At 34.6% G+C, this 13,590-nt stretch overlaps 1 protein-coding gene across 4 annotated transcripts in view; it reads right to left on the bottom strand.

Moving 5' to 3' along the window:
* VPS13A (vacuolar protein sorting 13 homolog A) overlaps positions 1–13,590 on the bottom strand; it is a 231,975-nt gene that overhangs the window by 145,380 nt on the left and 73,005 nt on the right. For all 4 annotated transcript variants that reach the window (XM_065879497.1, XM_065879498.1, XM_065879499.1 and 1 more), the window contains exon 23: positions 147–285. In XM_065879497.1, coding sequence (XP_065735569.1) covers positions 147–285 — 139 coding nt within the window. The remainder of the gene's footprint in view (positions 1–146; positions 286–13,590) is intronic.

Here is a 13,590-nt window from a genome sequence, read left to right as displayed (position 1 = left end):
TCATTCTGTCTTTTAATATGTAATTTTAAAAGTCTATACACAATGAATTGAATTGTTTTACCCAAAATTTCTGCGGCTGTTACATATACTGTTTGTGGAATTTTCTTTTTTAACTCGTGCTTTCATTAATTTTGAAAATACATTACCTGAAGTGGTTTGACAGGGACATTTACTTCAGTTGCAGGTGGGGGTTTTGGGATGCTTTCAATCAATTCCAATATCCCTTGCAGTTTTTTATCTGAGATTCGTAAAGAAACCAGTGGTAAGTTTCCAAAAATCTTGAATCTGTATCAAAAAGACAGAAATCATTATAAAAAGATGACTGTTCATCTTAAATTATCTAAGAATAATAAAATGTGATTTTAAGTACTAAATATTATCTACACAGTCCATGGGACAAATTATCTCACAATCTACAGTCAAATTCCCATCATTTTACCTTATTAATCAATCTCATCAGCTGAACTAACGTCATTATTTTTCAAAGGCTTATTTTCTATTATTATTATGTTTACTATCTCTCTGCTATTTTGCCAATGCTAACTGACAATCACTATTTATGAAGTGTTTACTTCAGACAGGCATTAAGGAAAACACTTGATATGCATTATCATAAATAATTCTCACAACCTAATAGGAGGGAGATAACCTATTTCTGCTCGCTGTTTCTTATAAGAAAGAAATGTGTACATATGTACATGGTTCCTATCAGGAAACTAAGGTTGGCAGGTACAAATAACTTGTCCAAGAGATTATATATTTAAAACCAGGTTTAAAAATCAGATCTGAATGAAAAATGAAAATCATATAAGTAGATGCATATAACAAAATCCAATACCCATTCACCATAAGAACTCACAGTAAACTAGAACAAAGAAGAACTACCTCAACTTGATGACGAATATCTTTGAAAAACTTACAACTAACATCATACTTAATAGTGAGAAACTCAGTTTTCCCACTAAGATTAGGTGCAAAACAAAGATATCCCTCTCACCACTCCATTTCAACATCACACTGGAAGCCCTTAAATGCAGTAAGCCAAGAAAAGAAAACAAAAAGCATACAGATTGGTAAAGAAGACATAAAACTGTCTTTGTTCACAGACGACACGATCATCTATGTAAATTATCTAGAAAAAAATTCCTGAAACTAATAAGCCAATACAGCAAAGTTGTAGGATATGAGATTAATATGTAATAGTGAATTACTTTCTTATATACCAACAATGGACAAGTATAATCTAAAATTAAAAATACAATACCATTTACATTAGCACCCCAAGAAAGTAATACTTAGGTATAAATCTAACAAAATAAATACAAGATCTGTATGAGGAAAACTGTAAAACTCTGATAATATATTAAGAACTAAATAAATGAAGAAATAGTCCACATTTAAGGGTAGGAAGATTCAATCTGTCAAGATGTCAGCACATCCCAAACTGATCTATATAGAGTCCATGCAATCACAATCAAAATCCCATCAAGTTATTTAATGGATATTGACAAACTGATTCTAAAGTTTAAATGGAGGGGCAGAAGACCCAGAATAGCCAACATAATACTGAAGAAGAGCAAGGTTGGAGGGTTGATATTCCCTGACTCAAGACTTACTGTAAAGCTACAGTAAGCAAGACGCTGTGCTATTGGCAAAAGAATAGACAAACAGATCAATGGAAGAGAACAATGGAACAGAATAGAGAGTGCAGATACAGACCTCCATAAATATAGTCTATTGAATCGCTGACAAAGGAGCAAAGGCAAAATAATGGAGGAAAGACATTCTCTTCAACAAATGGTGCTGGAATAAATGAATACCCACATGCAAAAATTAATTCAGACAGGCTTTACACCCTTCACAAAAGCTAATACAAAGTGGATCACAGACCTAAACTTAAAATGCAATACTATAACACTCCAAAAAGATAAATCAAAGAAAACTTAGATGACCTTTTTAGATACAACACAAAGGCACAATTTATGAAAAAAATAATTGATAAGCTGGATTTGATTAAAATGATAAACTTCTGGGACTTCCCTGACAGTCCAGTGGTTAAGACACCACACTTCCACTGCAGAGGGCACAGGTTTGATCCCTGTTCGGGGAACTAAGATCCCACATGCCGGGGCCAAAAAAATTAAAAACTTCTGCTCTACAAAAGACAATGCCAAGAGATTTAGAAGACAAGCCACAGAGTGGGAGAAAATATTTGCAAAAGATAGAACTCATAAAGGACTATTATCCAAAAAGTTCAAAAAAAATTTTTTTAGTTTATTTTCTTATATAGCAGGTTCTTATTAGTTACCCATTTTATACACATCAGTGTATACATGTCAATCCCAATCTCCCAATTGAACCCACCCCCACCCCCACCCCCTGCCACTTTCCCCCTTTGGTGTCCATACGTTCTACATCTGTGTCTCTACTTCTGCCCTGCAAAACGGTTCACCTGTACCATTTTTCTAGGTTCCACATATATACGTTAATATACGATATTTGTTTTTCTCTTTCTGACTTACTTCACTCTGTATGACAGTCTCTAGATCCATCCACGTCTCTACAAATGACCCAATTTCGTTCCTTTTAATGGCTGAGTAATATTCCATCGTATATATGTACCACACCTTCTTTATCCATTCATCTGTCGATGGGCATTTAGGTTGCTTCCATGACCTGGCTATTGTAAATAGTGCTGCAATGAACATTGGGGTGCATGTATCTTTCTGAATTATGGTTTTCTCTGGGTATATGCCTAGTAGTGGGATTGCTGGGTCATATGATAATTTGACTTTTAGGTCTATAAGGAACCTCCATACTGTCCTCCACAGTGGCTGTATCAATTTACATTCCCACCAATAGTGCAAGAGGGTTCCCTTTTCTCCACACCGTGTCCAGCATTTGTTGTTTGTAGATTTTCTGATGATGGCCATCCTAACTGGTGTGAGGTGATACCTCATTGTAGTTTTGATTTTCATTTCTCTAATGATCAGTGATGCTGAGCAACTTTTCACGTGCTTCTTGGCCATCTGTATGTCTTCCTTGGAGAAATGTCTATTTAGGTCTTCTGCCCATTTTTGGATTGGGTTGTTTGTTTTTTAATATTGAGCTGCATGAGCTGTTTATATATTTTGGAGATTAATCCTTTGTCTGAAGACTCATTTGCAAATACTTTCTCCCATTCTGAGAGTTGTCTTTTCATCTTCTTTCTGGTTTCCTTTGCTGTGCAAAAGCTTTTAAGTTTCATTAGGTCCCACTTGTTTATTTTTGTTTTTATTTCCATTACTCTAGGAGGTGGATCAAAACAGATCTTGCTGTGATTTATGTCAAAGAGTGTTCTTCCTAATTTTTCCTCGAAGAGTTTTACAGTGCCCAGTCTTACATTTAGCTCTCTAATCCATTTTGAGTTTATTTTTGTGTATGGTGTTAGGGAGTGCTCTAATTTCATTTTTTACATGTACCTGTCCAGTTTTCCCAGCACCACTTATTGAAGAGACTGTCTTCTCTCCACTGTATATCCTTGCCTCCCTTGTCATAGATTAGGTGGCCATAGGCGCGTAGGTTTATCTCTGGGCTTTCTATCCTGTTCCATTGATCTACACTTCTGTTTTAGTGCCAGTACCATAGTGTCTTAATTACTGTAGCTTTGTAGTATAGTCTGGAGTCAGGGAGTCTGATTCCTCCAGCTCCGTTTTTTTCCCTCAAGACTGCTTTAGCTATTCGGGGTCTTTTGTGTCTCCATTACAAATTTTAATATTTTTTGTTCTAGTTCTGTAAAAAATGCCAGTGTTAATTTGATAGGGATTGCATTGAATCTGGAGATTGCTTTGGGTAGTATAGTCATTTTCACAATATTGAGTCTTCCAATCCAAGAACATTGTATATCTCTCCAACTGTATGAATCACGTTTAATTTCTTTCATCAGTGTCTTATAGTTTTCTGCATACAGGTCCTTTTTCTCCCTAGGTAGGTTTATTCCTAGGTATTTTATTCTTTTTGTTGCAATGGTAAATGGGAGTGTTTCCTTAATTTCTCTTTCAGATTTTTCATCATGAGTGTATAGGAATGTAAGAGATTTTTGTGCATTAATTTTGTATCCTGCAACTTTACCAAATTAATTGACTAGCTCTAGTAGTTTTCTGGTGGCATCTTTAGGATTCTCTATGTATAGTATCATGTTATCTGCAAACAGTGATAGTTTTACTTCTTCTTTTCTAATTTGTATTCCTTTTATTTCTTTTTCTTCTCTGATTGCCATGGCTAGGACTTCCAAAACTATGTTGAATAATAGTGGCGAGAGTGGACATCCTTGTCTTGCTCCTGATCTCAGAGTAAATGTTTTCAGTTTTTCACCATTGAGAATGAGGTTTGCTGTGGGTTTCTCATATATGGCCTTTATTATGTTGAGGTAGGTTCCTTCTATGCCCACTTTCTGAAGAGTTTTTATCAGGAATGGGTGTTGAATTTTGTCAAAAGCTTTCTCTTCATCTACTGAGATGATCATATGGTTTTTATTCTTCCGTTTGTTAATATGGTGTATCACATTGATTAATTTGCGTATGATGAAGAATCCTTGCATCTCTGGGATAAATCCTACTTGATGATGGTGTATGATCCTTTTAATGTGTTGTTGGATTCTGTTTGCTAGTATTTTGTTGAGGATTTCTGCATCTATATTCATCAGTGATATTGGTCTGTAATTCTCTTTTTTTCTAGGATCTTGTCTGCTTTTTGGTATCAGGGTGATGGTGGCCTCAGAATAGAATGAGTTTGGGAGTGTTCCTTCCTCTGCAATTTTTTGGAAGCCTTTGAGAAGGATGGGTGTTAGCTCTTCTCTAAATGGTTGATAGAATTCACCTGTGAAGCCATCTGGTCCTGGGCTTTTGTTTGTTGGAAGATTTTTAATCACAGTTTCAATTTCATTACTTGTGATTGGTCTGTTCATATTTTCTGTTTCTTCCTGGTTCAGTCTTGGAAGGTTATACCTTTCTAAGAATTTGTCCATCTCTTCCAGGTTGTCCATTTTATTGGCACTGAGTTGCTTTTAGTAGTCTCTTAGGAAGGTTTGGATTTCTGCGGTGTCTGTTGTAACTTCTCCTTTTTCATTTCTAATTTTATTGATTTGAGTCCTCTCCTTCTTTGTCTTGATGAGTCTGGCTAAAAGTTTATCAACTATGTTTATCTTCTCAAAGAACCAGCTTTTAGTTTTATTGATCTTTGCTAATTGTTTTGTTTCTATTTCATTTATTTCTGCTCTGATCCTTATGATTTCTTTACTTCTGCTAACTTTGGGTTTTGTTTGTTCTTCTTTCTCTAGTTCCTTTAGGTGTAAGGTTTGATTGTTTGAGATTTTGCTTGTTTCTTGAGGTAGGCTTGTATTGCTATAAACTTCCCTGTTAGAACTCCTTTTGCTGCATCCCATAGGTTTTGGATCATCATGTTTTCATTGTAATTTGACTCTAGGTATTTTCTGACTTCCTCTTTGGTTTCTTCAGTGATCTCTTGGTTATTTAGTAACATATTCTTTAGCCTCCATGTGTTTGTGTTTTTTATGTTTTTTTCCCTGTAATTATTTCTAATCTCAGAGTGTTGTGGTCAGAAAAGATAACTGATTTGATTTCAATTTTCTTAAATTTACTGAGGCTGATTTGTGACCCAAGATATGATCTAACCTGGAGAATGTTCCATGCACACTTGAGAAGAAAGTGTAATCTTCTGGTTTTGGATGGAATGTCCTATAAATATCAATTAAATCCATCTGGTCTATTGTGTCTTTTAAAGTTTGTGTTTCCTTATTAATTTTCTGTTTGGATGATCTGTCCATTGGTGTAACTGAGGTGTTAAAGTCCCCCACTATTATTGTGCTACTGTCTATTTCCTCTTTTATAGCTGTTAGCAGTTGCCTCATATATTGAGATGCTCCTGTGTTGTGTGTATATATATTGATAACTATTATATCTCCTTCTTGGATTGATCCCTTCATCATTATGTAGTGTCCTTCCTTGTCTCTTGTAACATTCTTTAAAGTCTATCTTATCCAATATTTGTATTGCTACTCCAGCTTTCTTTTGATTTCCATTTGCATGGAATATCTTTTCCCATCCCCTTTCAGTCTTTATGTGTCTCTAGGTCTGAACTGGGTCTCTTGTACACAGCATATATATGGGTCTTGTTTTTGTATCCCTTCAGCAAACCTGTGTCTTTTGTTTGGAGCATTAAATCCATTCACGCTTAAGGTAATTATCGTTATGTATGTTCCTATTACCATTTTCTTAATTGTTATGGGTTTGTTATTGTAAGTCCTTTTCTTCTCTTGCGTTACCCACTTAGAGAAGTTTCTTTAGCATTTGTTGTAGAGCTGGTTCGGTGGTGCTGAATTCTCTTAGCTTTTGTTTGTCTGTAAAGCTTTTGATTTCTCCCTGGAATCTGAATGAGATCCTTGCCGGGTAGAGTAATCTTGGTTGTAGGCCTTCCCTTTCATCACTTTAAGTATATCATGCCACTCCCTTCTGGCTTGTAGAGTTTCTGCTGAGAAATCAGCTGTTAACCTTATGGGAGTTCCCTTGGATGTTATTTTTCATTTTTCCCTTGCTGCTTTCAATAATTTTTCTTTGTCTTTAATTTTTGTCAATTTGATTACTATGTGTCTCGGCATTTTTCTCCTTGGGTTTATCCTGCCTGGGACTCTCTGCACTTCCTGGACTTGGGTGGCTATTTCCTTTCCCATGTTAGGGAAATTTTGGACTATAATCTCTTCTCATATTTTCTCAGGTCCTTTCTTTCTTCTCCTTCTGGGACCCCTATAATGCGAATTGTTGCATTTAATGTTGTCCCAGAGGTCTCTTAGGTTGTAGGCTGTCTTCATTTCTTTTCATTCTTTTTTCTTTATTCTGTTCCACAGCAGTGAATTCCACCATTCTGTCTTCCAGGTCACTTATCCATTCTTCTGCCTCAGTTATTCTGCTATTGATTCCTTCTAGTGCATTTTTCATTTCAGGTATTGTATTGTTCATCTCTGTTTGTTTGTTCTTTAATTCTTCTAAGTGTTCTTTAATTCTTCTAGGTCTTTGTTAAACATTTCTTGCATCTTCTCGACCTTTGCTTCCGTTCTTTTTCCGAGGTCTTGGATCATCTTCACTATCATTATTCTGAATTCTTTTTCTGGAAGGTTGCCTATTTCCATTTCATTTAGTTATTTTCCTGGGTTTTATCTTGTTCCTCCATCTGGTACATAGCCCTCTGACTTTTCATTTTGTCTATCCTGTGAATGTGGTTTTTGTTCCACAGGCTGCAGGATTGTAGTTCTTCTTGCTTCTGCTGTCTGCTCTCTGGTGGATGAGGCTATCTAAGAGGCTTGTGCAAGTCTCCTGATGGTAGGTACTGGTGGTGGGTAGAGCTCTCAAAGAATACTTAAAGCTCAATAATAAGAAGAAAATCTGGTTGAAAAATGGACCAAAGATCTTAACAGACACCTCATCAAATAAGATACATAGATAGCAAATAAGCAAAGATGTTCCACATTATGTATAATCAGAGAAATACAAATCAAAATAAGAATAATGAGATAGTACTACACACCTACTATAATAACCAAAATCAGGAATACTGACACCACCAAATAATGGCAAGGATGTAGAGCAACAGGAACTCACAATTACTGCTGACTGAAATGCAAAAGGGTATAGCCCCTTTGGAAGACAGTCTGGAAGTTTCTTAGAAAACTAAAGATACTCTCACCATATGACCCAGCAATTGTGCTCCTTGATATTTACCCAAAGGAATTTAAAGTTATGTCCCCACAAAAACCTGCACATGCATGTTTATAACAGCTTTACTCCTAATTTTATATGAATCAAGTTTATCCACAAAAATTTTATATTCCAATTTTATCACCAAAACTTGGAAGCAACCAAGATGTCCTGCAGTAGGTAATGGATAAACTGTGATACATCAGATCATGGAATATTATTCAGCTTAAAAAAAAATGAGCTCTCAAGTCATGAAATGACAGGGAGGAACCTTAAATGCATATTACTAAGTGAAAGATGTCAATGTGAAAAGGCTTTCTCTTCTATAATTCCCACTATATGACATTCTGAAAAAGGGAAAACTATGGACACAACAAAAAGATCAGGGCTTGCTAGGGCTTGAGTGTGACAGGGGAGGGATGAATAGAAGATTTCTAGGGCAGTAAGAATACTCTATGTGATAAACTCTATATGAAACCACAATGATGGCTACATATTATGCATTTGTCCAAACCCATTCAAGGTACAACACCAAGAGTGAACCATAATGTAAACTATAGACTTTGGGTAATTATGATGTGTAAATGTCGGTTTATCAATTCTAACAAATGTACCACTAGGTGGGGGATGTTGTTAATGGGAAGGCTATGCATGGGTGGATGCGGGGGGTGTACGGGCAATCTCTGTAGCTTCCTATCAACTTTTTTGTGACACTAGAACTGCTGCAATATGAAGAAAGTCTTTAAAAAGTAATAATAATTTTAAAAGAGACTGACATCAAAGAGAGAATAAGTTTTCGTTCACCATTTTTATCCCTGCATTTTAACTTACGTTTTCAATCACACACAATGACTGCTAAAAATATACCTGAATTACTTGAGAAAATTATAAGCTTTCTTTTACCTCCAGTAACCTAAGTATTTGTAACTAATCCCATACATCCTAATTTAACAGGTACATAGTATAGATCTGTCTCATTAATGTACCTAAACTTTTCAATTTCTTTAAATATGCCAGCTTAACAACCTGAGGATGACAGGTGCCAAAATAATACCTAGCAAATAACAGAGGATTTCCTTTTATCTGCCTTAAACTTTTTAAGCTCAAACTTCAAAGGAAGTTGCCTGATACTTGTAGAGTTCCAGGACTTTATATAATGTCATATCCACTTTATATTGCTCACAACTTACAAAACTGAAATCAAATGCTTCTCAGATTTCATCTTTCTAAATCATTATAGTTTCTGCTTGTGATTGTTTTCGGCACAATTTTCTGGTCCTAACTTATAGCCATTTTAGTATCATAAGAATACTAGTACAGAAGGCTTTCCTGGTGTCTTCCGCCTTTATTCGCTGTGTCTGGGTGTAACGCACTGAACCAGAGTTTGGCAAAATATGGCCATGGATTAATCCAGCCTGCTGCTTATTTTTGTAAATAAAGTATTAACTGGAATACAGCTATGCCCAGTTACTATGTACTGTTTATAACTGCTTTCATGTTAATATAGCAGAGTTGAGTAGTTGTGACAGACAATACAACTTCAAGCCTAAAACATTTAATATCTGGCCCTTTAAAGAAACAGTTTGCTGAGTGTTACACTGGATTAATCTCTCATACTCTTGCATTCCATTATCTGTCTATATATAGACATTTTAACCAACTGTTTTAATTCCTGCTAGGCTATGCATATTCCCTACATTACTGGACGTAAATTCTCCCTAATCATAGACTAACAGAGCAATCTAAAGCAAGGGAAGTTAGCCATTTCTTCTCTCAGAGTAATATCACTTTTTTTTGGTACCCTGTAACATCCTAGATTCTAGCATATTTAAGTATAAAATGCTGAAAAAATATCTATTCGCAAACATGTTTGCAACAGGAAATTACATACATCTTTGTCCTTTCTCACATACTGACAAACTTTAAATATCAGACAATAGTAAATAGGCAGGAGGACATTTGGGAAGGAAGCCAAAGAACCTAAGCGTGCCTAAAATTAACCTATACCTAACGCTTGATTGTAAACAACAGCGAAATGTATAGAATGGTTTTCTTTCCTCTTCTCTTTCTCAAACCAAATTCCTGGCATTCCTCTGCTTTAAGACACTCAGAGTCCCAGTTTGATATTCCTGAGTAAGGAAGTCTAAGAGAATGAGAGTAAACTGCACAATGTTTTCTGGAGAATTGAGTCCTGTCATTTGAAAGAAAAAAAAAAAAAAAAAAAAGAAGGCGTGTAAGTTTCTCTTAGGTCTCTTCCTTTCACATGGTGACAACAGTAAGTAGTATGAACCGGGTCTGCAACATAGCATATGGGAAAAAGGCCAGGCTATCACTACTTCCTACTATCCCTTCCCTCCATACTTGAGCCACAAAACCTTGAGCACTGCTATATGAGCATTCTCTTCTTGCCTCTCTAGTAACAATTTCACTTAGATTGTTTGGTAGTTGCTAGATGTGTCTTTCTTTAAATTTTAAAATAGATCTGTGGCTGAGGTTTGAATGCTTGCAAGGGTGAGAAAAATTACTGGTGGAAAGAAAAGGTGAAAGGGCTAGCTATGGTCTTAAACTATTTAGGACTAAATCAGCTAACTAGTCCAGTCTAATTTAACAGACTTCTATATTTAGGATACTGGGCTCAAAGCATCAGTCAGCTAACAATAAAATATAAAGATCTTGGTAAAAGCAAACACATGATAAATATAAAATCAAGTATTATGATTTTTTATTTTAACTTCACCTTTTATTTTCTACAGGACTTAGAAAATATAAATCTGTGCTAATGGGTACAATATATAATAAAGATATAACTTGTGACATCAATGACATAAAATGGAGGGGGTGGAGCAGTAAATAGTAGAGTTTTTGTATGCAATTAAAGTTAAGTTGGTGTCGGTTTTTTAAAAATTGTCAACTTTACAATGTTATAGGTAATCTCCATGATAACTAAAAAGAAAATATCTATAGAACGTGCATATGTGGAAAAGAGAAGGGCAACAAAACACGTCAGAACAAAAAATCAACTAAACACAAACGAAGGCCATAACAGAGGAAAAAAGGGACAAAAAGCTGTAAGACATACAGAAAGTAAATAACAAAATGACAAAATTAATTTGTTCCCCATCAGTATTTATTTTAAACATAATGGTTTAAACTTCACAAAGATATAAATTGACAGAATGAATTAAAAAAAAAAGATCAAACTATATGTCTACAAGAGACTGACTTTAGATCTAAGGACACAAATAGTTTGAAAGTGAAAGATATTCTATGCAAATAATATCCAAAAGAAAGCAGGAATGGCTATAGTATCAGTCAAACCAGACTGTAGGTCAAAACCTGTTACAAGAGACAAAAGACATTATTTAATAAAAAGTCACTTCATCAAGAAGATATAACAATTAGAAACATATATGCACCAAACATCAGAGCTCAAAAATATATGAAATATTGACAGAGTTGAGGGAAGAAATAGCTCTACAATAACATTAGACTTCAATACTCCACTTTCAATAACTGATAGAACAACCAGAAAAAAGATCAATAAGGAAATAGAGGACTAGAACAACACTGTCAACAAACATAAACAAAACACTCCTCCATCAACAGCAGAATACACATTTTTTCATACATGCACATAGAATATTCTCCAGGATAGACCAAATTTTAGGTCATAAAGCAAGAGTCAAAAATTTTTTAAAGATTGAATAAAAAGCATCCTTTCTAATCACAATGGAATGAAACTGGAAATCAACAGCAGAATGAAAAATGTAAAATTACAAATATGTAGAAATCAACACATTTACTGTTAATGAGTCAAAGAAGAAATCGCCACGGAAATAAAAAAATATCTTGAGACAAGTGAAAATGAAAACACAACATACCAAAATTTATAGCATACAGCAAAAACCGTGCTGAGGGAAATTTATAGCTATAAACACTTATATTGAAAAAGAAAGATCTCAAATCAGCAACCTAACTTCATGCCTTAAAGAACTAAAAAGGAGCAAACCAAACCAAAAGTTAGCAGAAGTAAGGAAATACAGATTAGAGCAGAGAGAGAGAAAATAGAGAATTGAAAAATAATTGAAAAAAAATCAACAAAACAGTTTGTTCTTCAAAAAGATGAACAAAACTAAAGAACCTTTAGGTAGATGGAGATAAAGACAGAAAAGACTCAACTAAAATCAGAAATGATAGTGTGGATATCACTATCAATCCTACAGAAATAGGAAGGATTTTATGCCAAAAAATTGGATAACCTAAATAAAATGGACAAATTCCTAGAAACACACATCTATCAACACTGAATTTTGAAGGAACAGAAAATCTAGATAGACCTATATAGACCTATAACTAATATGGAGAGTGAATCAGTAATCAAAAATCTCACAACATTTCACGAGTGAATTCTACCAAACATTTAAAGAATTAACACAAATTTTTCTCAAACTCTTCCTGGAAACTAAAAAGAAAGGAATACTTCCTAACTCATTTTAAGGACAGCATTACTCTGATACCAAAACCAGACAAAGATAATACAAGAAAAGAAAACTACAGACCAATATCCCTTACAAACACTGATGCAAAAATCTCCAAAAAAAACACTAGCAAACAAAATTCAACAGCACATTAAAAAGATTATACACCATCACCCATCACCCAGGATTTAACCCTGGAACGGAAGAATGGTTCAACATATGAAAACAAATCAATGTAATACACCACATTAACAAAATGAAGGGATAAAATAACATATGATCATCTCAACTGATGAAGAAAAAGCATTTGGAAAATGCAACACGTTTCCATAATAAAAACACTCAAAAACTAGAAATAGAAGGAAACTACCTCAAAATGATAAAGGTCATATATGAAGAAACCACACATAGCACACTCAATGCAAAAGACTAGAAGCTTTTACTCTATGATCAAAATAAAGGATGCCCACTTAAATTACTTGTATTCAACATAATACTGGAAATTCTAGCCAGAGTAATTAGGCAACAAAGAGAAAAAAAAAAGGTATCCAAATTGGAAAGGATGAAGTAAAACTGCCTCTGTTCTAACATGAAGTGGTCGTATATGTAGAAAACTGTAACAATTCCACACACACAAAAAATGTTAGAACTAATAAACAAATTCATCAAAGTTTCAGGATACAAAATCAACTTGGAAAAATCAATTGAGTTTCTATTAACCAACAAAGAAATTAAGAAAACAATTCCATTTATAATAGTATCAAAAAGGATAAACTTAACCAAGGAAGAAAAAGACATACACTGAAAACTACAAAATAATGCTGAAAGAAATTTAAAAAGACACAGGTAAATGGAAAGACATCTTGTATTCATGTATTGGGAGACCTGATGTTAAGATGTCACTACTGAAAACATTTGCAGATTCAATGCAATCCATATCAAAATGTCAATGATACCTGTTGTTAAAAATAGAAATATCCATCTTAAAGTTCAAAAGGAATCTCAAAGGACCCCAAATCACCCAATCAATATAGAAAAAGATTAATGTTGGATGACTCATGCTTCCTGATTTCAAAAGTTACTACAAAGCTACAGGAATCAAAACAGTGTAGTACTGGCATGAAGACAGACACAGAGACCAAGGGAACAGAACAGAAAGCCCAGAAATAAACCGTCACATATATGGTCAAATGATTTTCAACAAGGGTGTCAAGACTATTCAATAGGGAAAGGCCAATTTTTTTAACAAATGGTGCTGAAAAAAACTACACATCCACATGCAAAAGAATAAAGCTGGATCCTTACCTTACACCACATCCAAAAATTAACTCAAAAAGGTTTCCTAAGCACTAAAAATATAAACT

This window comes from Phocoena phocoena, chromosome 6 (genome assembly GCF_963924675.1).
Source record: "Phocoena phocoena chromosome 6, mPhoPho1.1, whole genome shotgun sequence".
Taxonomy (NCBI): domain Eukaryota; kingdom Metazoa; phylum Chordata; class Mammalia; order Artiodactyla; family Phocoenidae; genus Phocoena; species Phocoena phocoena.
This window is presented reverse-complemented; position numbering and strand designations above follow the sequence as displayed.